General features: G+C 42.3%; 4 protein-coding genes across 6 annotated transcripts; 2 read left to right on the top strand and 2 right to left on the bottom strand.

Moving 5' to 3' along the window:
• Positions 1-1,664: 1,664 nt before the first annotated feature.
• On the top strand, positions 1,665-8,689 carry meiob (meiosis specific with OB-fold; the record flags this gene model as incomplete). Its single annotated transcript, XM_084141873.1, is given in 12 exon segments — positions 1,665-1,668; positions 1,984-2,115; positions 2,247-2,319; positions 2,406-2,487; positions 2,491-2,601; positions 4,440-4,540; positions 4,636-4,671; positions 4,737-4,852; positions 5,023-5,115; positions 6,193-6,330; positions 7,861-8,067; positions 8,646-8,689. Coding segments are annotated over 12 exon segments (1,137 nt in total).
• Positions 8,690-9,687: 998 nt separating this feature from the next.
• Positions 9,688-14,845, top strand: mlst8 (MTOR associated protein, LST8 homolog). Of its 2 annotated transcripts, none has more exons than XM_084141578.1 (9): positions 9,688-9,754; positions 10,317-10,473; positions 10,731-10,782; positions 10,871-11,033; positions 11,128-11,203; positions 12,040-12,192; positions 13,465-13,589; positions 13,725-13,888; positions 14,330-14,845. In XM_084141578.1, the coding sequence occupies exons 2-9, from the start codon at positions 10,339-10,341 to the stop codon at positions 14,446-14,448; spliced, it is 987 nt and encodes a 328-aa protein (XP_083997704.1). In that variant the 5' UTR covers positions 9,688-9,754; positions 10,317-10,338; the 3' UTR covers positions 14,449-14,845. The 2 variants fall into 2 exon arrangements, with proteins under 2 accessions (XP_083997704.1, XP_083997703.1); XM_084141577.1 differs by having other exon boundaries at positions 9,692-9,807.
• Positions 14,846-15,092: 247 nt separating this feature from the next.
• Positions 15,093-19,529, bottom strand: LOC311100619 (BRICHOS domain-containing protein 5-like; the record flags this gene model as incomplete). Its single annotated transcript, XM_084141546.1, has 6 exons — positions 15,093-15,520; positions 16,317-16,461; positions 18,092-18,199; positions 18,377-18,517; positions 18,733-18,864; positions 19,473-19,529. 6 exons carry the CDS (start codon positions 19,527-19,529, stop codon positions 15,426-15,428), a joined length of 678 nt encoding a protein of 225 aa, XP_083997672.1. The 3' UTR covers positions 15,093-15,425.
• Positions 19,530-19,952: 423 nt separating this feature from the next.
• pgp (phosphoglycolate phosphatase) lies at positions 19,953-22,682 on the bottom strand. Of its 2 annotated transcripts, XR_014609836.1 has the most exons (3): positions 21,744-22,682; positions 20,816-21,427; positions 19,953-20,679 (listed from the first exon to the last, which is right to left on the bottom strand). XR_014609836.1 is itself a non-coding variant. In XM_084141518.1 (2 exons), the coding sequence occupies exons 1-2, from the start codon at positions 22,336-22,338 to the stop codon at positions 21,102-21,104; spliced, it is 921 nt and encodes a 306-aa protein (XP_083997644.1). In that variant the 5' UTR covers positions 22,339-22,660; the 3' UTR covers positions 19,953-21,101. The 2 variants fall into 2 exon arrangements, 1 of the variants encoding a protein (XP_083997644.1); XM_084141518.1 differs by having other exon boundaries at positions 19,953-21,427; positions 21,744-22,660.
• Positions 22,683-26,733: the final 4,051 nt, after the last annotated feature.

The following is a 26,733-nucleotide window of genomic DNA, read 5'->3' as shown; positions in this document are numbered from 1 at the left end:
TTTCACATATTTGGTTTGCCCATAGTCCATAAGGATTTGCCTGCTTGTAAATCACACCTCTTTGTCTTTACATGCAAAAGACAGGTCAGTGATAGAGATACTGTATATTTACCTCATAAAAAAGATAGAGCCCATCTCGTAGCCTCTTTTAATGCTCTGGCTATAAACTGCTCTGGATAGGACATCATGGGCATCCTCTATGATAGTGTAATGTAATGTCTGGCTATTACAAAGTACACTGTACTTACTACTGAGGAAGCCTAAAGTCTACATGTGGAAACCGTCTGGTTTACATCATGACAGTTCAGTAAGGTCATGTCTCAAAAGGGTCTGGATTGACGTAGCAGGCTACTGCAGTAGACCTATTCTCCATGTCTAGGACTAGGTCTGTAGCAAAGGGAATTTAATCATCCCCAACCACAAGTCATAAACCCTCTCAATGAGGAGTGAGAAGTCCTTGGATACTATTGATAAATATTTATCTATTTTTTAAATGAATGCCAAGAAAGGGGGGCAGTGGAGAAGAACATTACAGGGAGGAAGGTGTGTCCCAGGAACAGTCTTATCACATATGCCAGGGATGGAAATTTGGTTGCGAATCAGCAGTTTTTTTCTTGCTATGTCAGTCACTGACAGTCACTCACCCATGTCAGCAAAAAGAAATGTGATTGGTAAATTATAGCCAGCTATCTAAAATTGTAGTAATCATGGTCAAATTACCGTCTGTGGGGCCCCCATTGGTTTTGTTAGTCACTACCACTCAGATATCATATTAAAAACTGCTAACATTTCTCTCCACTCTATGGCAAACTGTGTGGAATTGCAGGAAATGTGTTATAAAATTGCTAAATATTCTCTGCACCCCATGGTAAAATGTGTAGAATTGCAGCAAACTTGCTTTACAACTGCAACATTTTCTCTACGCCCCATGGCAAAATGTGTAGAATTGCAAGAAACAAACATTTCATTTTTTTCTCTGCGCTGTAAAGAGAGGGGCCGCTAAAATGTTTTGCTCACATGGTGGGGGGCCCCCCTAAGCAAAATTGTGTTAGCTCAAAAGGCTAGGGCCGGCTCTGACTGCATGTGTGGGTATGGATGTGGGCAGTGGTGGAAAAAGTACCCAATTGTCATACTTGAGTAAAAGTAAAGATACCTTAATAGAAAATGACTCAAGTCACCCAGTAAAATACTATTTGAGTAAAAGTCTAAAAGTATTTGGTTTTAAATATACTTTAGTATCAAAAGTAAAAGTAAAAGTATAAATCATTTCAAATTGCTTATATTAAGCAAACCAGACGGCACCATTTTCTTGTTTTTAAAATTGGCGGATAGCAAGGGGCATAATTTAGACATAATTTACAAATGAAGCATGTGTGTTTAATGAGTCAGATCAGAGGCAGTAGGGATGACCAGGGATGTTCTGTTGATAAGTGCGTGAATTGGACCATTTTCCTGTGCTGCTAAGCATTCAAAATGTAACGAGTACTTTTGGGTGTCAGGGAAAATGTATGGAGTAAAAAGTACAATATTTTCTTTAGGAATGTAGTGAAGTAAATGTCAAAGTTGTCAAAAATATAAATAGTAAAGTAAAGTACAGATACCCCAAAAAACTACTTAAGTAGTATTTTAAAGTATTTGTACTTAAGTACTTTACACCACTGAATATGGGTACACAGACCCACTAGCCACTGTGGCATGATGAGCTCAGTTTTTTTGTGGGCCCCATCTCCATCAAAGTTGCCCATCCCTGATATAAGCCTTACAATCAAAGAACAAGCACATGATGTAAAGGCCTAAAATAATACTTTGGCTGAAAGAATCAGAATAAATCCAGTTTCACAAAAAAATAAAAAAAATAAGCATAGCCTTATCTCCAAGGCATGCCTGCACTGTAGCCTACTGTGCTCAAGTTTATTTATTGCTCACTAGTACCCTCTTCTGGCATGTTTCTGAACTGAACTCTCTCCTTTTTCATCGTTTCAGATATTGGTTTTGACAGATTCACTTTTGGCTTCACAATCAAGGACTCGCCAGACTATTTAATTAATGTCTCCTCGTGGGGCAACGATGAATACATCAATGGGCTGTCTAACAGTTTCAGCATAGGAGACTGTGGTGAGATTATAAGTTCAATTCAATTATCTCGCAATGAAGACATTAAATAATAGTTCACATACAGATACAATGTGTCCGTCTTTATGGAATTTCTAAGACATTTATAATTACAATAATTTATCCCCCTTCAGTTATTATAGAAAATCCTTTAGTTGCTCCCAAAGATCCTGAGAAAGAGGACAGACTCTGCCCCTCAACTCCCAGGTACTGTAGTAAAGTGGTCAGATCTCTTTTTAAACATTACTATACTCGAAGTAATACAAGTAACAAAATCAATTTCTCTGTCTCAGCTTCTACAGGTTGCTGGTGAATGAAGCTCACTCCCAGCTATCAATATGCTCTGACATAGAAACGATGAAAAGGCTGCTGCCTTGACTCCACCTGCCTGTGAAGGACTCCAGGGACTTCAACTCTCTGGGAGACATCGTGGCCAACGGACAGAGCCTGGACAGGAACGTCATTAACATACTCACTGACGTTCGGTCGGTAAGATCTAAGAGTGCATAGAGTAAAGTAGGTCTTGAGTAGGGTAGTACCTGGTAGGGTTGTGTAGGAGCCACAAACTAGGCCCTGTCAACACATGTCCAGTAGTATAGAGTTGAAGTCGGATGTTTACATACACCGTAGCCAAATACATTTAACTCAGTTTTTCACAATTCCTGACACTTAATCCTAGTAAATATTCCCTGTCTTAAATCAGTTAGGATCACCACTTTATTTTAAGAATGTGAAATGTCAGAATAATAGTAGAGAGAATGATTTATTTCAGCTTTTATTTCTTTCATCACATTCCCAGTGGGTCAGAAGTTTACATACACTGAATTAGTATTTGGTATCATTGCCTTTAAATTGTTTAACTTGAGTCAAACGTTTAGGGTAGCCTTCCACAAGCTTCCCACAATAAGTTGGGTGAATTTTGGCCCATTCCTCCTGACAGAGCTGGTGTAACTGAGTCAGGTTTGTAGGCCTCCTTGCTCGCACACGCTTGTTCAGTTCTGTCCACAAATTTTCTATAGAATTGAGGTCAGTGCTTTGTGATGGCCACTCCAATACCTTGACTTTGTTGTCCTTAAGCCATTTTGCCACAACTTTGGAAGTATGCTTGGGGTCATTGTCCATTTGGAAGACCCATTTGCGACCAAGCTTTAACGTCCTGACTGATGTCTTGAGATGTTGCTTCAATATATCCACATAATTTCCTTCCTCATGATGCCATCTATTTTGTGAAGTGCACCAGCCCCTCCTGCAGCAAAGCACCCCCACAGCATGATGCTGCCACCCCGTGCTTCACGGTTGGGATGGTGTTCTTTGGCTTGCAAGCAACCCCCTTTTTCCTCCAAACATAACAATGGTCATTATGGCCAAACAGTTCTATTTTTGTTTCATCAGACCAGAGGACATTTCTCCAAAAAGTACGATCTTTGTCCCCATGTGCAATTGCAAACTGTAGTCTGGCTTTTTTATGGCGGTTTTGGAGCAGTGGCTTCTTCCTTGCTGAACAGCCTTTCAGGTTATGTCGATATAGGACACGTTTTACTGTGGATATAGATACTTTTGTACCTGTTTCCTCCATTATCTTCACAAGATCCTTTGCTGTTGTTCTGGGATTGATTTGCATTTTCCGCACCAAAGTACGTTAATCTCTAGGAGACAGAACGCGTCTCCTTCCTGAGCGGTATGACGGCTGCGTGGTCCCATGGTGTTTATACTTGCGTACTATTGTTTGTACAGATGAATGTGGTATCTTCAGGCGTTTGGAAATTGCTCCCAAGGATGAACCAGACTTGTGGAGGTAAACAATTATTTTTCTGAGGTCTTGGCTGATTTCTTTTGATTTTCCCATGATGTCAAGCAAAGAGGCACTCAGTTTGAAGGTAGGCCTTGAAATACATCCACAGGTACACCTCCAATTGACTCAAATTATGTCAATTAGCCTATCAGAAGCTTCTAAAGCCATGACATCATTTTCTGGAATTTTCCAAGCTGTTTAAAGGCACAGTCGATTTAGTGTATGTAAACTTCTGACCCACTGGAATTGTGATACAGTGAATTATAAGTGAAATAATCTGTCTGTAAACAATTGTTGGAAAAATTACTTGTGTCATGCACAAAGTAGATGTCCTAACCGACTTGCCAAAACTATAGCTTGTTAACAAGAAATGTGTGGAGTGGTTGAAAAACGAGTTTCAATGACTCCAACCTAAGTGTATGTAAACTTCCGACTTCAACTGTAAGTACCATATGTATTAGAAACACTAAAAGCTTTCTGCAAGAAAAAAAGAAGTGTTGTAAATAATTTCCAAACCACTATTTTTACCCTCCAGGTTGCAGAGCCAAAGTATTTCACCACGGAGGACGGACGCAAAGGGCAGAGGCTGGAAGTGAAGCTCTTTGATGATTCTGTCACATCCTTTCCCTTAGTATGGTAGGAACTAAGATGTACCACTGTACTACTGTACCCCCTCTTCAATATTCCCATCCTCTCCCCTGAGTAACCATAATAACCTCTGTATCACACAGCTGGGACAGAGAGGCCGTTCAGCTAGTTCAGACTCTGTTACTTTGTTAAATGGAAATGTGTGATATTTTGTGTTTGTTTAAAAGGTCATTGACCGAATTAGACTTTTGTCTGTACTTCAGGTGCTCTTCATCTTGGACGCCAGGTTTGATTTTGACAGCTTCCGGAACTGCATGACAGCTACAGTCAATTCTAAAACCATAATCACCGTCAACCCGGGTAAGGATATCACTTTATCTGGATTGATCATATCTGTTTACAACACATGCTCCTTTTCTGCATTGAGAAACAGTAGACAATTGTTTTTCCAAGAGCAAATGTTAATGTTCACATTATTAATACAGTACCTAATGCTGTAATTAATGTGATTCTGTTTTGAGATACATAAGACACGAAGGAAGCCAGCCTTCTGTTCAGCTATGCCAAAGAGATCTCTGCGTCTGGTGTGTTGGATGAGGATGATAGGCCTGGAGATGTGCCTGGTATGTAACAACTATGACTGTATTAGTATTATCATACATTTGAGACTTTGCAATCATGATTTTATGATCACATTTTATTTGTTACATGCGCCGAATGCAACAGGTGTAGACTTCACTGTGAAATGCTTACTTAGGAGCCCTTTCCCAACAATGCAGAGTTAAAATGGAATACAAATAAATAAAATAAAATAGCAAATAAGAACAAAAATTAATAGGAAATAGTAACACAATAAAATAACAATAATGAGGCTATATACAAGGAGTACCGGTACTGAGTCAATGTTCAGGGGTACGAGGTAATTGAGGTAATATGTACATGTATGTACGGGTAAATGTGACTAGGCAATCAGGATAGATAACAAACAGAGTGTGTAGTGTGTGTGTGTGCGTGTGTGTGTGTGTGTGTGTGTGTGTGTATCTGTGTGTTGGAGTGTCAGTGTAGTATGTGTGTGTGTGTGTGGGTAGAGTCCAGTGAGTGTGCATAGAGCCAGTGCAAGAATGTCAGTAAAAAAAGGGCTCAATGCAAATAGCCCGGGTAGCCATTTGAGTAACTGTTCAGCAGTCTTATAGCTTGGGGGTAGAAGCTTTTCAGGAGCCTTTTGGTCCCAGACTTGACACTCCGGTACCGCTTGCCGTGCAGTAGCAGAGAGAACAGTCTATGACTTGGGTGGCTGGAGTCTTTGACAATTTTTAGGGCCTTCCTCTAACACCGCACAATATGATTCTCTGTTATTAATGACTGTTGTCTTTTTACATTTTAGTCATTTAGCAGACGCTCTTATCCAGAGCGACTTACAGTTAGCAAATACATATTTTTTTTTCATACTGGCCCCCCGTGGGAATCGAACCCACAACCCTGGCGTTGCAAACGCCATGCTCTATCAACTGAGCTACATCCCTGCCGGCCATTCCCTCCCCTACCCTGGACGACGCTGGGCCAATTGTGCGCCGCCCATGAGTCTCCCGGTCGCGGCCGGCTGCGACAGAGCCTGGATTCGAACCAGGATCTAGTGGCACAGTTAGCACTGCGATGCAGTGCCTTAGACCACTGCGCCACTCAGGAGTTCTTCTCTCCAGTGGATTCGGTAAGCGATGTATACACAGTGCGCCAGCTCAAACTCAAAGCCCAGGAGAACCCGGAGGTGTTCTGTGGAATCACCTACAGCTTCATCTCCAAACTGGATCTAGATGCCTCTGTCTCCAAAGTCATCAGAAGCAGGTGGTAAGTTTTAACAGTGGATACACATCGACACATGATTATTGAATTCATCTGTATTTCTCAGCAAATCCAACATTTTCTGACCAAAAAAATGTTCTCATTGAAACTTACATTTGAGTCATTTAGCAGACACTCTTATCCAGAGTGACTTACAGTTAGTGAGTGCATTTTGTATTTTTCATACTGGCCCCCAAAGTGTGTTTAAAAAATTGTCAGACTAATTATTTTAACCTAAAGCATTTAATAAAGACATTTATAGTACAATATTATGGGGAATGGGAGTGAGAGGGCTACTTACACGGTGTTGGAAAGAGATCACAGCAGTGATTGAATGAGGGTATGAGGCACGAGTTCAGGTGTTCAGAGGCTTGACCAGTGCAGGACATGATTTGACTGGGAAGACAAAAAACATAACACAACACACTACACAGTTATAAGGGCCAGGTAAAATAAGTTGTAGGCTATTTACATATGTTATTTATGCTCAAAATAATGATTGGCGCAACTGTAGCCAAGTGGCTTGCTCAGAAAACTTAGTTTGATACTTTGTGTCTATTTAGTATTAACTAGCACGACCATTCTAAATCGCCACACCCCCTTCATGAATCATCGCATACGATCGAATTTCACAACACGCGAGCAGTGCCTCTAGAGACCGTTAGCATGCGTAGTTCTTCCTGACGTTCTTATTCCGGAAGAGTAATCAGAAACGGAACAACAGCGCACTCTGGCAGAGATGCGTCTACGCGAGCTGCTACTGGCGTGTTCAGCCGAGTTGATTGATCCTGCCCCTCCCGAGGAACACCCTCCCTGAAAATATGTAGAAATTCCATATCTTCTCAGTAGCCCCGTGTAGCTCAGTTGGTAGAGCATGGCGCTTGCCACCCCAGGGTTGTGGGTTCGATTCCCACGGGGGGCCGGTATGAAGAAAAAATGTATGCACTCACTAACTGTAAATCGCTCTGGATAAGAGCGTCTGCCAAATGACGTCTATGTTATACAGTATGCTATTTTCCTTTTTGCTGCTGCTCCTTGCTTAAGAGGCGTGCCTCAGCTCCCTTCACGTCAATTCAGAACAAATAGCTTGACACAGACTGGTAAATGCCTTGAAGGTTGGAAGTTAAATTCAGCCAGACCAGAATGGTTGCACAAAGTAAGGCTTTATTAAGGCATATTGGATAGCAATAGGCCTGCATACCGGGTCTCATTCCAATGATTCAGACTGTCCCAATTATGTCAGTCTCAACATCTAGAATAGAGGGTTTGTTGTTGTCTTTGAAGCCGTCTGATCTTAGAATACAGTAAGCTATGTCTATTGGAGGGCATCATGTGGAAGTTGAACTTTATTTTCACCATATTTAAGAAACAGTGCATACTACTTTCATTAAATGGTTGTCATTGTCCAATTTATAAGCCTTGACAAATAGTTTGTTAGGTCCTGTGTCTATTCACAATCACATTTTAGTTGTGAAAATACTTCGCAGAATTTCAAAACAAACTCTTTGTCTGTGTGTGATGTTTTCCAGTGGGTTCCTATGGAGTGCTTGGTGGTAAGGATGCCTCCAGGGGCCTGGCCATGTTCTGTCTGGAGATGGAGGCCCTGAAAGACACGCACAACGACCTCTCGAGTCTCAATGCCATGCAACAGGATAGCCTCAACGAATGGGAGACCCAGTTCACCCGTGACTTGATGGTGGAGTTGGTAGAAGTTGCTACAAAACACTTGTCTAATGGTCAGATACTGTATTTTCAACTTCTACCTCAAGCAAATTGGACCTCTTGCAGTCAACATCACATGCACACACTCCACTCAACAAAATGCAGTGCAAGGTGTTGATCAGTGGAGGCTGCTGAGGGGAGGACAGCTCATAATAATGGCTGGAATGGAGTCAATGGAATGGCATCAAACACATCAAACACGTTGTTTCCATGTGGTTGATACCATTCCATTGACTCCGTTCCAGCCATTATTATGAGCCATCCTCCCCTCAGCAGTCTCCACTGGTGTTGATGCACCTAACCTTGTGGTGGTCCAGTCTGTTTATGCTTTAGCTAACTCCTATGTGTTTGATGTTTTGCTTGACTACGATAGAAGAGTTAGCAGCTACAGCACATTCAATACGTCAAATTAACACTTTCAGTTCAACCCAGACTGTCATTACATTGAGTAGTGCTGTGAATTCAAACCCACACAAGGCAAAGGCTATTCTCCACCCAGTGATTACAATGTCCTTGAGAATGGCTGTGATGTTGTGTCTAGCTAATGTCTCTCAGGAACTTCATGTCATTTTCTTCTTCCTTCCTTTCACAGAAAAGTATGACTATGTTGGCAAACTTCTGAAACCTGGAGAGTAACCCACCAAGTACACTGATGACGAGGAGGTCAAGGACAAAAAGAAGGACTAGAACTCACAAGTGCACAAGGGAAATTCAGATGCCTTCATTTTTTTCACATAATCTGATGCATATTGCCTTGTGTTGCGGCCATTGAGCAAAATGCTTTCTCCTGTATATGTTTTGTATTATCTCATCATGGACCATTACCTCTTATGCTAAGTTTATATGCCACAGACCTTAATTTACCAAAATACAGCAGATTTTATGTTAAGGCTACTATAACTTTTGAATACTGTATTGTCTTTTTAAAGGCACTATACATGTAGTGTACTCCGTTATTTTATTTATATTTGTATTTATTGTGTGGTGTTTTTTTGTAACGTGATCTTGCCGGATTTTGGGTGCGTTCGTAAATTCACTCTGCCATCTTCTCCGATTTCAGAGCACTCGTCAGTGTGCAGAATGACTGATGAATTTACTAACGCTCAACACACGTTGAGTATGGCCTGTATCGGTAAACGTCGGCAAAAAAATAAGCGTAATTTAATTGTTGCCAGCAGCACAGTTAGTCACCAACGCTCGGGATAACATGAAAACAGCCTAACCAGCTCTGCAAGGGCGAGTAAAATGGTCAGAGTGAGGTGTTCTCTCATTTGTATCTGGAAGTAGCTAGCCAACGTTAGCCAGCTTGGGTGATTGACTACGGTTGTGAGGTCAACCCTACTCCTCGGCTAGAGCGTCCAGTGTGCGCTCTGAACGATCCAAGAGCGAAACGCTCTGAATTTATGAACAGACAATCTGACAACGCTCTGAATTTACGAACACCCAGAGCGGACTCTGGTACTCCAGATTGAATTTACGAACACGCCCTTTGTCTATATTCTATTGTTACAGACATATTGAGCTACCTAGCTATCAGACGCATTTTCGTCTATAACGCCAGTAGGTGGCGGTAATACACCAGTAGTGAAGAAGCTAGCCGGAGATATTTTCAAGCCGGAACAGAAGCGTAAAGTACTTGTTGTAGTGGGGGAACTATTAGTCTGACGCCCTACAGTATTTCCGGAAAAAACACAAGCAAGGGTATTTACAGCTTTCATATCACGTTTGTTATTAAAATACTACACATCTTGGAGGTAAGATAATATTTTTCTTAGCTAGTGCCATATGTACACGATTTGTCTGGCTGTCATCATGTCACCAAATGGGTTAACAAACTAAATAGACAAGGCGACTAGCTAGCATAGCTAGCTAACTTTGCTCTATCCATCGCGTGATGACAATACGAGTTGCCCTTGCGCTGTGGCACGTTCAATTGATTATTTCATAGAGGATTTCAATTTTTTTTGTGACTGACTGACTTTAATATATTTTCGAAACTAACCAAAGTAACGATGTTTCTACTGTGCTGGAGAAAAACAAAATGTAGCTCTGGTTGACACAAAGTTCAAACGCATGCGCATGGACCAGAGCTACTAAAATATAGCTCGGCTAACGTCTGGCAAGTTGTTGACATGCTGTCAGAAATACTTGATAGCTAACTAACAGTGATAGAAAGTTATTGTTCACTGGCATTATTACTCACTGACATTATTGCTCTTCAATGCCTCCCATGTTTGACACTGTTTTACCGCTCGTTTTGCAGTGACAACATACAGCAATCGAGCATGAACGTGAACCAGGGCCAGGGGACAGTGGGGAGTGACCCGGTGATTCTGGCCACCGCTGGATATGACCACACAGTACGGTTCTGGCAGGCCCACAGCGGCATCTGCACCAGGACAGTCCAGCACCAGGACTCTGTATCCTTACCTTTGCCTGCTTCACACAAATCTATCAAGACAGACATTTCTTGCTGGTTTTGCCTTTATTTAGTTTCTAAGATCCCATGTCATTGTTTGTTGTAACAACTTAGAAAGGTCTCCAACTCCATGATTGGAGATCTTTTTATGAACATCCCCTAGTGAGCACAAAAATACGTATTTTGATCCTAGTGACGTTATTGGATAATCATTATAGCTTAGCTACCTTTAATTATTTTCTTAACCAATACTTTCAGCAAGTGAACTCCCTTGAAGTTACTCCCGACAGAAGTATGATTGCTGCTGCAGGTTTGTGCAGAAATAAAATATTCAAACCCATACTCATCATAATCATTAACATAGGACTTGACTGTGTATCTTTTGTTCTATTCCAAAGGTTATCAACACATCCGTATGTATGATCTAAACTCCAACAACCCAAACCCGGTCATAAACTATGATGGCGTCAGTAAGAACATTACGTCAGTGGGCTTCCATGAGGACGGCCGTTGGATGTACACAGGAGGAGAGGACTGCATGGCTCGCATCTGGGACCTGAGGTACTGTTGATAATACGGCGAATGTCGCTTCCTGCTGTGTGTCAGCCTGCCTGCTATGGAATTCTCACCAAGCTGAATATTGCTCTGGTCCTAGGTCAAGGAACCTGCATTGCCAGAGGATCTTTCAGGTCAATGCTCCCATCAACTGTGTGTGTCTTCATCCCAACCAGGTAAATCAGTGTCTCAAAAGCGATTCATGAAATATGCCACCACTAGAGGAAGCACTGTGACTGATACAGTACTGTCAGAGTTGTACCAAAGTATGAAGGCTAAAACTGCTTCTCCAAAAGAAATCCCCGATCACACTTGTAGGCAATGTCATGGCGACGTTGGCTAGCTAGGCTCATGCGTAGAAACACGTCATCGGGTCTAACGGTCGTCTCGCGCCAAACTGCGCATGTGCAGGCAGTCAAATCAAAGGCACTCCTTCGATATAAAGTTGTTTTGACGAAAACGGAAAATGAAAAGGTGTCAGTTTGTCACTTTCATGAGGTTGGAGTAATAACATGTTCAACTACTTAAGACATTGGCTCAAATCTAGGTTGTGCCTTTAGATTTTGAGAAAGTTAACTAAGGAATCATTTTTCACTTCTCTCATTGACTTCTCAAACCCCGGCCTGGTCTGTTTCGCAAGCGTTCCCGGAAGTCTTGCAATGTTGTGCCTCTGAGTTTAGAAACTCTGTGGTTGTACTGTAACTGTTGATAAACACCTAGGCTAATCCTTGCCTTCTTTACAGCGGCAATCAGCATTTGAAACAATAACAAAGCATACTCCCTGCCACTGTTTCGGTAAAAAGCTGAGGGATTGGGCTGGAGAAATGTAACCATTCTCAAATTCATGGACAGAGCTATGGATGCAAGGACTGACTATCAATGATAACAAAATTATAGTTTTAGCCATGTTTTGATCTACAGTGTTTGTTTACATTTACAACTGCAGATTGCCCCATTTAAATTCAGCTTATTGTATCTAATTGATTCTCAATCAGGCTTGCGTATTTTCCAGGCTGAATTGATCGTGGGGGACCAAAGCGGTGTGATCCATATCTGGGATCTGAAGACCGATCACAACGAGCAGCTTATTCCTGAACCAGAAGTGTCCATCAACTCAGTCCACATCGACCCTGACGCCAGCTACATGGCAGCAGTCAATAGCTCGGTCAGTATGCTGAAAAATCTAATTTTATTATACTGGACACCCTAATACAGGGGTGGGCAACTTTGATGGGGGTGGGGGGCCAGAAAAAAATCTGAACTCATCACGAGGGGCGCATCTGCGCACGCACATCCATACCTCCCTCTTGACAGCGGAGATACATTTTTTACGTTTTAGAGCAAATTTCCTGAAATTCTACACATTTAGCCATAGGGTAGAGAGAAATGTTTGCAGTTTTTAGACAAACAAAATCAATGGGGGCCCCCCAGCCAGTAATTCGGCCATGATAACAAGTTTAGATAGCTGGCCGCTAAACTAATTTAGCAATCTAATAAATGTAAGCTGAATTGGGCTAATTGACTGACTATCAGTGACTGACATAGCAAGTGTGAAACTGCTGATGCACAACCACATTTTGAAATTGCACCTTGTGTAGTCTCTATTCTAACTCGCAACAGTAAGTTGAGACCCCGACTGAGGGCCTTCAAGAATGGCGGGCCGCCAGTTGCCCATCCCTGTTTTAGAGTTAATTTCATGCAATTCTACACATTTCCACAATGATACGTTTAGATAGCTGGCCGCTAAACTATACTGAACAAATATATACATGCAACATGCAACAATTTCAAAGATTCTACTGAGTTACAGTTCATAGAAGGAAATCAGTCAATTTAAATAAATTCATTAGGCCCTAATATATGGATTTCACATGACTGGGCAGGGGCGCAGCCATGGATGGGCCTGGAAGGGCAAAGGCCCACCCACTGAGGTGCCAGGCCCAGCCAATCAGAATATGTTTTTCCCCACAAGGGCTTTATTACAGACAGAAATACTCCTTAGTTTCATCAGCTGTCTGGGTGGCTGGTCTCAGACAATCCTGCAGGTGAAGAAGCTGGATGTGGAGGTCCTGGGCTGGCGTGGTTACACGTGGTCTGTGGTTGTGAGGCTGGTTGGACGTACTGCCAAATTCTCTAAAACAACATTGAAGGCGGCTTATGGTTCTTGATATGCCACACCTGTCAGGTGGATGGATTATCTTGGCAAAGGAGAAATGCTCACTAACAGGGATGTAAGCAAATTTGTGCACACCATTTTAGAGAAATAAGCTTTTTGTGCATATGGAAAATTTCTGGGATCTTTTTTATTTCAGCTCATAAAACATGGGACCAACACTTTACATGTTGCGTTTATATTTGTGTTCAGTATAATTTAGCTATAAAAAAAAAAAAAAAGGCTAATTGAGCTTCAATTGTGATCTCTGTCCATCTCTCACAGGGAAACTGTTACGTGTGGAACCTGGCAGGAGGGATGGGTGACGAGGTGACACAGCTCATCCCCAAAACCAAGATCCCCGCTCACAAGCGCTACTCTCTCCGCTGCAAATTCAGCCCTGATTCCACGTGAGTGCACCACACACATATTTTCTTAAAGAATGTGTGCATAATCCAACATTAACAAATCAGAAGTAGGCAGCTTTGATTGCATGTCTTGTATAGTTACTGTGTATGTGACTTAACTGTGTCTTTTTCCCACAGACTGCTGGCGACCTGCTCGGCGGACCAGACGTGTAAGATCTGGAGAACATCTAACTTCTCTCTGATGACGGAGCTGAGTATCAAGAGTAACAACCCTGGAGAGACGTCCCGAGGTTGGATGTGGGACTGTGTCTTCTCTGGAGACTCACAGTACATTGTAACAGGTCAGTGTTCTATTTCTTCCCTGTGTGTTTTATTATGCACGATAACTAAATGATTTATGTGTATTTACACTTTATCTAGCTCTGTTCCTGGAGAGCTACCGTCCTGGAGTTTTTCACTCCAACCCTAATCTAGCGCACCCGATTCTAATAATTAGCTGGTTGATAAGCTGAATCAGTTTAGTTACAACGGGGATTTGAGCGAAAACCTACAGAAGTGTAGCTCTCCAGGAACAGGGGTGGAGAGCCCTGATCTAGGGTAAGGGATAGTTTTTGCGGTTAGAAAGTGACTGACTTCCATCCTTTCTAGTGTGGCTGGATTGTGATGATTAATCCTGAGCCGCGACATCATGGAGCCTCAAACCCATTAGTTAACTCACTTTTGGGCAGTTCTTACTTGTGCTCCAACGGATCGATCAGTGAATGTGATTTATTTCCTTCCAGCCTCCTCTGACAACCTGGCACGGCTGTGGTGTGTGGAGACTGGTGAGATCAAGAGGGAGTACAGCGGCCATCAGAAAGCTGTGGTGTGTCTGGCCTTTAACGACAGCGTGCTGGGCTGAGGAGATTGCAGCAGTGGATAGATGACTCCAGTGGATGAGAAGGAGCTACACTACAGCGAAGCTCTGTGACTGTATATAAATATCCACACACCCGTCTGTGTCTGCTTCCACAAAAGCTTTTGATTATTTATCAGGAGAAGAGAGAGGCTGTTTTTTTATATTTCTCATAAGGACCACATTTCAACAGACTGGGGATACAAGGAGTTCCATGGGCTTGTTTGTGTGTTATAGCTTGGGCGAGGAGTTTCCTTACCATGAAAAACTCTGGGCCATAGCTAGATTAATGTATTTAGGTTCAATAGCTTAATCAAAGGTGAAAAGTCTCAAAAGTGAGTCCACATGTGACTGTACAGGATATGAGGAATTCCAGTAAAGACTAACTGTTGTGTAACATTTACTCTGTGGTGCTTTTGTCTTGATTCTCTGTTAATACATCATACCGGGAACTACCACAAAGGCTTCGTTTTTGAGTCTGAAGTGTTAGAATCTTTCCATTTCCTTTCTTTTTAGTAAAAGAGACAATTAGTATTTTACACAACTGTTCTTTATTGGAGGGATCAAGTAATTTTAACACACTCCACTAAACAGGAATGGTTACACATACAATGACTCATCTGCTGTGGGTTGCAGTACAGGAAATAACAAGCACACAAAAAAACCGGACTCTTATAATCTCCAAAACGCTGCCACAAGTGAAGGTATTAACCATGAAGGGAGGGTGATGAGGGGAGTCTGCAGATAAACTTGACAGCTTGCTTCCGTCCCATCTCCCTCAAAAGGGAAAGGACTGGGGTGAAAGCTTAGAAGGGACTAAAGTGGCTGCGGTATTGAGTCAAAGCTGGCTGCTGTTCCCCGGTTGTATTCCGAGAGTTTTTTGGAGCCGGCGACGCTCCGGTGGCTTAGCAGGGATGAGAAGGAGCACTTTGTTTCCCTGATCAGTGCTGGTATGTGCTGCCTGCGAGTGGATTGATAGCAGGTCACTCCGGCAGGTAGTAGAAGCAGACGGACACACAGATGTTACTAGGGAAGCAGATGTCAATGCAGAAGTAGACCAGACGCTGTTTACCTGGACCTTCAGAGAAGGAGAGAGAGGGTCCGTTACTGAACAGGCAGTTTGGTAGCAAAGACCAACAAAACCCCAGTGGTGTAAAGTACTTAAGTAAAAATAGCAGTGAGTTCAGCCTAAAGGTTGTGCTTCTTATTTACTTCTGCCACACTGCAAAGGTCACACAGCACCTCCATTTAACATTATGCTAACTAACTGTAGCAGGTAGATCACTAGTGCAGTATCTAACTCTTACTATAGCGGAGAGCACTGATAGCTAAGTATTTGAGAGGATGGCTACTCTGAATCACCAAGTGAGTAAAACTCTGTGGAAATACAGTTCCATTAACAGGCGGTAGTTGACTTGCATACTTTGGGGTTTTGCAGTGGTGAAAAGGGTACCCAATTGTCATACTTGAGTAAAAGTAAAGATACCACGTAAAAGTCACCCAGTAAAATACTACTTGAGGAAAAGTGTAAAGGTTTACTGCTGCGACACTGCAAAGGTCACACAGCACAGTAGTTTAGGATTATGTTTCTCACTCTGCCCTATTCTAGAAAGAGCTGCCAACACACGAAGACACAGGGAGGGAGCTCCCTCAGTCTGAGGAACCTATTTTACAAAAGAGCCCCTGGTGTTTCCTTTGTATAAATTATGACTATTGATTTATCCCAGAATTGAATATAAAATTGGACCCACTTTAAATAGAACACTCCACAGTTTCGTCATAAATGCATATGTCATTTTATAAATGCCAAGGCAAGTGAATGTGTATTTAGCTGTAATGATGTGAAGAAGGGTAGTCCCACTCCCTGGTCTCACCGTCTTGTCTCCTGGTCCAGTGGATGGAGCTGTGTTGACACAGGGCCTGTAGAGGACCCTCCAGGGTGGACACGTCCACCTGACTGCCCCCCATCACCCCCAAGAACTCAGTCTGTCTCTGGGTCTCATTCCCCAACAACACCAACTGGTTCTCCTGGCAGAAGATTAACACATTTGTAATTGTAGGAACACATTTTTCTCAGGATTATGAATGATGAGAACAAGCTACAGGGACACCAAAGGTTTTTCTAACAACAAATAAGTAACAACACATACAAGTTGTGTCAATTAAGATTAGATACAGTATAACGATAGAATAGTCTGCTTTGGCAGACATGAAACTCAAGCTGCCATTATAGAGCAATATCTCTCTATTAGATCACTTCAGTGGTCTTTGCCAGGTTATACACTCAACCCTGCATTATTCTCAGCTCTGGTCTCTCCTTTGGCAAAAAGGCCATTTAGTAATTGCACCATTTACACTGGTGATGAGTCCGATAGGGACCACTTAAAGTGCTGTTATGCCTGAGCGAACCTTCTAACAACCTGTTTCCCTCCACTCTAAAGAGCATTATGCTGCAGAACAGAGATATTGACCTCAGAAAGGCCCAGCCTTTTCTATGTGGATTAAGTCTATCCAATAAATCAGACACTTAATGACCACAATCAGTGGGTGGTTCTCGTGCTAAAGTCTAGTTCTACGAGATACTTGATACCGTGAGAGTCAGAACTCAAATACAAACGACTATGTTTCTATCAGATAGCATAAGAAAAGGATGAAACACTTGGGATTTTGGCATACATGGCATATTTCTCTTTTGAGCCAGAGTTTATATGTAACTAAAGTCTGTACAACCAATTAATGATTGAATGAGTCCAGCTGCACAATGGCCCATAACTATGAGGTAATGAACCGGTAATTAACTAATGACATGAGTAATCATACACAAGCTCTTGTGAATACATTAATTAGCCTCCGATAACCATGATTCAATCTGATATGAGCAAGTAATCGACTCGAAATAAACAAATAGCCAGCAAGGACACCACTAGATATCATCATGGCTCTGTAGATGCACAGTACCACAGCATAAAAGCAACCCATTCATTTTGTAATGACCATTGACACTTACCAAACATAGCCAAAAAGCACACCTCATTAAAGATGTCGACTGTCGGACTGGCCCTTCCCTCACTAACCAACCATAGTCTCGCCTCTTTCTCCAGCCCAGCGAAGCCTTAACAAACCCAGTATCCCCAGACAGTGGCCATTGTGCAGGTCTGAGTCTCACTGCTGTCCCAACCTGTAAGGGGATCCAGGGGAGAGAGGGGTCTAGGAGGATCAGATGCCCTGAGGAATTCAGTCCTAGAGAGACTCACTACACTATAAGTATTTAAGGCCTTGTTCGGTCTATTACCCCACTCTCATTCTCTGGACTGGGAGAGGAGAGGGATGCTCAAATCAACACCCCTAAATCCAATTGATACTGGCTGGTCATGGAGTGAGACAGAGATGGCACTAAGCTATGAGTCACTTACAATTATCCACCCCCACTGCCAATTCACACAGTAGCAACAGTGTAAGGTAACAGGGCACCCTCAACTGAGAGCCGGCTGACACAGTAGGGTGTTTCTGAATACTCTTTAGTTGTTGCCATGCCAATAAGTCCCTATGTGACATATTTCTACTGCATGGTAACAGACTCATATGAAGTGAATTCCAAAATAGTATGTTTCATATGCTGTTATAAGTTGAAAAGGTGAAACATCTTTACCTTTTCCATTGATTGCTGGAGAAGGGACTGCACGTTTTCATAATCAGATCTCTCCATCTTACGCAGGTAGCAAGTCTCCTGGTTAATATGTTTGTAACATATCAAACCCTGCACAAACAAACATAAGACAATGTCAGTTCAGCATCCATGAAGCTCAGTTCGAGCATGGGAAACTTTCTAGACAACAATGTTGAATAAGGAAACAGCCATACAAATAGAAAGGTTCACTGCAGCTTGCCTCAGTTCAATATACTTTAAACACACAAATAAAGGTCTGCTTCTTACATGTTTGATGTCAAAGAGCACAGTGGATGTGTGGTTGGCCTGTGAGGTCACAGAATAGGTCACAAGGTCGTTGTGCTTGTCCACCAATGCTGATTGGTTGATCAGGGTTCCAGTCAGATCCTGAACTGTGATTCTGACAACCTGTAAAGACCACAGATAGAGGGATACTGTAAGTTTACTCAATGTAAACTCACCATCAACATTGTGATTGTACAAGTGTGAGCAAATAATTTGTACATCAACTACAGTCATGTGTGCGTCTATGTTAGATTGGGTTACAACACCTCACAGTTTTAATGCCAAATACAAAGCAACGTGTTCCGACAGGTGAATCAGGTGTGAGTTGTGTCTCCAACCTGTGCGTCGGGCTGTTTGACCCATAGATGCCCCATGACGCCAAGGGCGATGATGACCAGGAGGAGAGTGGCACTGAGGATCACCCAGAATGACTTGTGTGGGAACTGGCAGGACACTGTTGGACCCTCGTCCTGAGGAGACCATACACACCGACAGCTTATCACAATCTACATAGCCATTCTTGTCTGGATTCAACAACAATATTGTTGACTTCAACAACAAGTTTGCTACAACTGAAATAGAATGACACACTATACTCTATGACAGGGATCAACAACTAGATGCAGACGAGGACGGGTTTTTTTCTTGAGCGGATGGTCAGGGTGCCGGAACATAATGACAAATAATTTGTAGACTGCAAATTGACTGCAAGCCCAAACAGATATAATATTTGACTAAAACATAATCATTTCAAACCTTGCTTACATTTGTATACGATCATGTCTCTCTCTCTCTATTATGCGTGGGAATACTTGGGTACAGATTTCCAAAATTAAAATCACTTGTAGCTGATTTCCTGGTATTCTTTGCTCAGAAAACTTGGGGGGCCAAATAAAACCACCAGTTGTGGAACCCTGCTCTATGAGTATAGCACAAATAACATTACCACAACTTAGTCTTTCTACCTGTATGAAAATAACTTTTCCAAGAGCAACAAACTCAATGAGGCTAATAAAGAATTTTTCCACAGATCATTTAAACCACCACTGAGCGAGGTACAGATATGTCCCACTCCTACCATGCATTGTGAGTCCTCCAACCCGGTGGTTTCTGAACGTTTCCAACACCTCACCATGCTGCGTCCCGTGACTTCTCCTCTCTCACTCTGACTTCACCCTTCTTCTCTCACCTATCTGCATCGAGCTGTGGTCATGGCCAGCACTGAGTGAGACACTCTGCGATACACCTGGCCAATTTCTCTCTCGCTCTCTGTAGACCTGTCTCCCCTCTCCTCTCCTACCTCCCTACCTCTCACAGACACACACGTGACAGGCCCAACCCTTTGGCCGGCTACCCTCACTCCAGACAATGGACAAAGGGGTGAGACAAACTCACCTCTGTGGACAAGCTCTGTCATCGGCCATGGCAGGGTGATATGAGGAACGGACTGAAGGACCGTCCAGTCGATGAAAGGCCAAGGTGACTTTAAGAGCTGCCATGTTAATAAGGCCAGGGTCCAGCGCAGCCCGCTGTGTTGAAGTTAACACAATCCACAGGGTAGGCTTTGATTTTTTTATTGATTTTTTATCAGTTTGAGTGACTTGAGTTAAGGTGAATACTGTTATCAAGGAACGAGGATGATACAGTAGTTTGATTATTGTATTGACAGTACAGACAATCTTTTTAATGTATTATAGACACTTAGTAACTAAGACTGACATGTTACATTAAAACACACTTAAGAAGATCATTGATTATTGCGCAAACCCATAACCTTCTAATTGAATGGGAACAAAAGGTAGCTCTATTTTTACATTTACAATACATCAGGATACAATATAAGAGTATAACCCAGTTTAAGTCTACTCCCTCAGGTGAATGGGTAAAGTAAATGGCAATAAACACAGCATTGGTACAGTGAACATGACAGTGGACAACATAAGATATATAATTCCTGATGAATTGTCAGTGCACTCCAGTTTACTGTATTTCTGCATAGCTCTCTGCCTTAGATAAATATTGAGTGCCATGTGATTTCAAATGTATGCACACAGATTAGGGAAATACCCAATAGGAGTGTGTACACATTTCCTCTGACTGTGTTTGAGATCATTGCTACAGAGGGATATTGAGCAAAGAATACAGGCCTTGCATAGGCCTTCATCCTTTTAACCCACACACAACACATATACTTTTCTCTACCATTTCCTGAACAACTAATTTGAATCTAAATAATTTATCAACACTGGAAAACAGGAGTGGCTTACCCTCGTCCTGGAGAGCTACTGGGTGTACTGGGCAGGCTTTTGTTCCAGCCCTGTGATTTGTTTCCTTTTTTGCTGCTGAATCTACGTGGTGCATTACAGCAGGGCTGGAACAAAGGCATGCACACCCAGTAGCTCTCCAGGGGGAGTCGGCTACACCTGCTGTAAATCTTGAATATCTATTCAGCCATAGCATACTGTAGTTAAAATAACTTTAATATAGGTTTGTTTTGCTGCAGTCTTAGTATTATCGGAGCAGTTGATTAATTATCTGCACCTTCCTGAATTTTCACATCCGTAACCTGGAAACAAGCCTGGGTTTTCAGACGCACACAGTCCTTAACGGTCTTCTATAATTAATCAATATTAATTTAATTATCATCTATCAAGGCTGAAGTCTCATTGAGATAAAAACCTATTTTTCTTTTCCACGCCCTGATTGGTTATCCTTGTAGAGCAGGCAGGAGCTCTGCAATACTCTCTACGTAGTAGTCAGGCACCATCCCAAGGCGTTTTGGACAGCCACTCTCCTGATGGGCCTCAGCGTCGGCCACAGTGGACACCCCGGTCAGGGTCAGCAGGGTCTTCAGGCCACAGTTGGACCCCAGCAGGATGTCCGTGTCCAGCCGGTCCCCCACCATAAGGCAGCGGGCGCGGTCCAGGCCGAACTGGCTGGCCACACAGTCGTACATGAAGTGGTTGGGCTTTCCCACCGTCTGGGCCTGGCGTTGGGCTGCGGTCTCCACAGCCTTCAGGATACAGCCTGTCCCTGGTGGAGACAGAGAGAAGAGGGGTAGACATTCAGCGTTGTTGACACATGCTTGAACATACAGTAACAGATATGAAAGATCTGACTTGGGGCAGTGGAAAACCCCTCATGTTATCACATCACACTGGCTCGCTGTAAGCTACTACAGATCATTAACACAGCACTCATGTAGCCTCCCTGTATGTGAGCACTACGGACTCTGCCACAAAGGTCTGGCCCGTTGTGGCACAGATGGTGCGCATTCCATGTACAGTAACCACAGTCTTGTTGGTTCAAACTCCAGCTGTTGTCTCTGCACAGACAACATCCTCCTTACCTGGGACAGCTTTGCCTCCTTCCAGGGGCAGTCTGGTGTCAGTGTTGGTTCCCACCAGTAGACAGTCAGGGTTGTTAAGGTACTGCAGGGCTCTGTTCAGTTTCATGTAACTGAAGTGTTCATCAAACCCAACAACCACAGCCTTCACCTCAGGGTCCAGGGGCACGTTTGCCCAATCGATCTGGACACCTGATATTGGATCAGGCCCCACACCTGTCTGCTGGATCCCAACCTTTTCTAGTTCCTGCCTCATTGCATTGCTTCCTATGAGATACACTTTGCCCTGTAGTTTGGATACATGTTTTAGATACATTGCTGAGCAGTACGCCGTTCCAAACACCTCATCCTCAGTTGCGTTGAATCCCATCAATGCCAGTTTGTCTGCATACATCTTTCTAGTTTTAGTGCTGTTGTTGGTGACGAAAAACACGTTTTTTCCATTCTTCTTGAGCAGGTTGATAACGTCAGGGGCGCCAGGGATGGTCTGATCCCCTCGCCAGATGACACCATCACAGTCGAAGAGGACACTGTCCACAGAATCGAACATTTGCTTTATCAAGGGACCGTTCAGCCTGGTGCATTTTGACACAGCCATTGGGAAAACGTGTGCGTGCTGTCAGCTACCGGTACCTCTTGTTCCTCGATCAGTCAGTGTCCAAAAATAATTGGTTAGCTACTGTAGGCTAGCTACTGTTGGCTACCACTTGCTTGCTGACTAGCCACGATGTTTAGCGCAAAATGTACGAGAACAATCTCCCCGAATAAATATGGCATTCACTTTAAGCAAGAGTACTATTTCGTTTAATCTTGCAGTTGAATCATTTGGTGTCTTCAATAATGATTTATTGCGAAGTTTCGTGCAGTTTAGCTAAGCGTTTCCTGACCTTCTATCATTGCATCAAATACATACTGTAAAACACCTCCTCACCGGTTTAAAGTGACACCGAATAATTGTATAACCAAACCAAGATAGACCACAGCCTGTCGTTTCTAATGGGAACAAATGAGTCATAGTGGGCAGAACAAGCAAGGAGGTGGGCGGAGCCAAGCACGAGCTAGCGAGATCCAATTGGCGCGTTCTAGCATACATCTGCATATTTCTGTTAGGGAACATCACCTCTGTGAAGTGCGAGTGTGCAATAACTCAATTCACCTTTGCACTCCTTCTAAACAACGCGATTTATTTTTATTTTTGCAAAGGGTAAAGTCTACAAAACTTAGTCCACTTTGTTCAGAACATATTGTAGTTTTGGGAACAGAAAACTGTATTGAGATCAAATGTTTTATCGGTGAGAAAATGTGCAGAATGTGGGCGAAAATCCATCTCGTTCCATCTTCTCCCACTGCCGGCCAGTGGGCCTCCTCTTACTATCATATTTGGTAGTGAGTGGAAACGCCAAGCGGATGCTTCACATTTATACATCCGGTGAAATATCCGTCTCATTGTTCTATCTGTGGTGATACGATCATCCATGTGCCCTCTTCCGGTTTCCTTTCTAGGTTCAAAATATACAGGTTAAGGGTGCGTTCGTAAATTTGGCTGTACGATTTCAGAGCACTCGCCTCTGTGTGCCAGAGCGCTGAATAACTGATGCATTTACGAACGCGCAACACCCATTGAATATGACCGGTGTCAGTAAATGTCAGCAAAAAAACGTTATTAAATAGTTGCCAGCGGCACAGTTACAGTCACCAAATCTCTAGATAACTTAAAAACAGCTTAACCAGCTCTGCTAGGGCGAGTAAAATGGTCAGAGTGAGGTGTTCTCTAATTTGTGTCTGGAAGTAGCTAGTGGTACGTTGATGTCATCTGTTGGTAAATGTTAATTACTGCAACACCAGTGTTTTTACCGGTGTGCTTGATATACCCGGATTAATTACAATGTGCTGAAGAACAAGACTGGTTACTCGCATCAATGACTGTCTCGTCATTTAACATCCAAACAGCTAGCAAGCTAGCCAACTTTAGCCAGTTAGCTTGGGTGCTTGACTGCCGTTGTGAGGTCAGAACGCTCGGATCAATCCTTCTCCTCATCCAGAGGGTCCAGCGTGCGCTCTGAACGCTCCAATAGCTAAATGTTCTGAATTTACTAACTGACAATCTGACAACCCTCTGAATTTGCGAACTCATTGTTATTAATTGTTATTAATTATTGCATTGTTGGGTTATGAGTTTGCAAGAAAGGCATTTCACTGTACTTGTACATGTGACATTAAAACGTGAATCTTGAAATTACCTGAGCACACTCTGGCATTCCAGAGTGAATTTACGAACGCACCTTAAGACAAGCGTATTCTAATATCCCATAACTCGTTGCAATTCATGGGACAGCGTTGCTACTTAGCAACGGCGCTAGAAGTTATGAATGGAACTGGTCCCATTAATTTGTTTATTTTCAAATGCTTCAGCATGGAATTACTTCATTGTCTTAACCTTTCCATCTTCAACCTAGGTTCCTTGCAGATCAACTTCATACCCACCAGTGGCGGTCAGTGCCGTTTATGATGAGGAAGAACACATTTTTTTTCATGAGCATGGCCTTATTTCTATTACAGCATGTTGGATGACTGTCATTCATATTCCATTCACCCAATTCAATGTAACATCGATAGGTTTAAGCTACTACATGATTCTCAAATTTTCCCTATACCCATCATGAGGTTACTACAACCTAGCCTATGAATGAAAGTTTACAACGTAGGTGCACACAGGTCAAGAGAAACATTTGAGATGACAGACAGTGACACATGGACAGACAGTGCCACATTCAATACTGCCTTGCACTCTTGCCTGCATCTAGCTTATCTAGGGTGTAATCATTAGTCCAACAGCTGCAAACAAGAGTTTCTATTGGACAAATTCAGGTATTTTTATCCCCGTTTCGTTTGCTTCTGTTTAAGAAAGGTTTTTCAACAGAATCGGCGGAATGAATACACCCCTAAGCATGAATAAACACAGTTCACTTTCACATGTAGCAGCCACGTTGTATTCATTCTAGCCTCTATGCACTCTCCTCCTCTCACCTTTTCCCTTCGTTTGTGGACTTCAATGAACAACACATCAGCTGTATGTGACCAGGTGAAAAAACCTTTCCAAACCATGTCATAACCGCTACACACAGCCTACATCGTTGTCCCCATATTAGCTAAAGTAACATCCTAGTCAACATAGCTAATAGAACTAATGCGTTAGTAAACCCGCTACAATCATGCAGTAATGTTACAGTGTATAGTCAGTAAGCAGTTAGACCGGCGGGCCCCGGTGGCAATAAATTAATAAAACCAAAAGCTTACCTTGACTTGGAAGAGTTCCAGTGTTGTGTTGGATAGTCATAGCCAGCTAGCTAACATAGCATCCCTCTGTTTGAGCCTGGTGTTTGAGCAGTGCTAGCTAGCTGTAGCTTATGCTTTCAGTACTAGATTCATTTTCTGATCCTTTGATTGGGTGGACAACATGTCAGTTCATGCTGCAAGAGCTCTGATAGGTTGGAGGATGTCCTCCGGAAGTTGTCATAATTACTGTGTAAGTCTATGGAAAGGGGTGAGAACCAAGAGCCTCCTAGGTTTTGTATTGAAGTCAATGTACCAAGAGGACGGAAGCTAGCTGTCCTCAGCCTACACCATTGTGCTACCCTACAGAGTGCTGTTGAGGCTACTGTACACCTTCTTTGCAAAACATTGTATTTTAATCAATTATTTGGTGACGTGAATGAATATATTTAGTATAGTTTTATCTAAAAAGGATAACTTTTTCAATGTTTTACCATTTAGATTTTTATGAAATTCACTGAGGAGGATGGTCCTCCGCTTCCTCCTCTGAGGAGCCACCACTGATACCCACCCATCACCTTTGTCTTGAGACATGCAATTGAGATGTCTTAAGACACATTTTGAAGATGTCTTGAGACACATATCATGAGAGACTAATGTAAAATAGTGTTATGTCTTGAGACATTTTTATTTTGGAATGTTGAACATTTCAAATTCATGGGTCATTCTTCAGTCAACTGACAGTTGATGCAAGACTCAAAAATGACCTGGAGGATTTACAAACTGTTTTTTCAACTTGAGGTAAGCAAGCAAAGTATTTCAATATGTAATGTATGTTCAGCAAAAACAATATTTAGTCCATATGAAGAAATATGTTAATGACATCTTGTTTTAGCACTACCAAATGTGATATTATGCTGACTGTGGTTAGCTATCATTAGCTAGCATAGCAATTATAGTAAACAAATACAAATAAAAAAAACAATGTAGCTAGCTAGCTAGTTAAATCTCTGAAATGCATGTTGTTACTTTTTTTCAGTTGCCCATGATGTCCATGTGGGATCAGAAAGAGGGGAAGGGATCATGTCAAATGTCTCAACCCCGATGATAGTTTAGCCATCACCATCCGATTATATTAAGATGTTTCAAGACATGTTGAGACATAAAGTTGATCTACTCTAACAGCTGGCTGCAATTCTCATCTTTTCTGTGCAGTTTTATTTAATAGAGGATACATTAATTCTGATTCATTCTATTTTCAGACTGGACATAGAATAAAGCGGGGGTCCTTTCTGGTGTTAAACATTAAGTCCTCATGTATGGTTGGGCTTTAGGTGAGCTACTCATAATTAAGGTACAAGAAAATAGCAGGGTAGAGGTAGTATTGTTATTGAGGTTGCTGTATTTATGATATGATACATAACTACATTTTATTTTCCTGCAGATTAAGCAAGAGCAGCTCTGAGATCCCCAAACAAGAGATGACTAGCTGGCTGTAAAGACTAGAAGATAGGAGTTGTTTGGAACTCTATACCACCTTCACCAAAAGTTATTTTGTTGAATCTGAATCTGTTATTTTGTTCAATAAATCTAGATTACTTTGATTTGGTGTGCAGTACAATTTGTGCTATTGATGTGCATGAGAGTTCTAGAGTGAGTGATTAGTATTTAGAACTAATAAAACATAAACAAATAAAATGTCTTAAGACATTGGTATTTC

The sequence above is a fragment of the Coregonus lavaretus genome, assembly GCF_964263955.1.
Source record: "Coregonus lavaretus genome assembly, chromosome: 25".
Taxonomy (NCBI): Eukaryota; Metazoa; Chordata; class Actinopteri; order Salmoniformes; family Salmonidae; genus Coregonus; species Coregonus lavaretus.
This window is presented reverse-complemented; position numbering and strand designations above follow the sequence as displayed.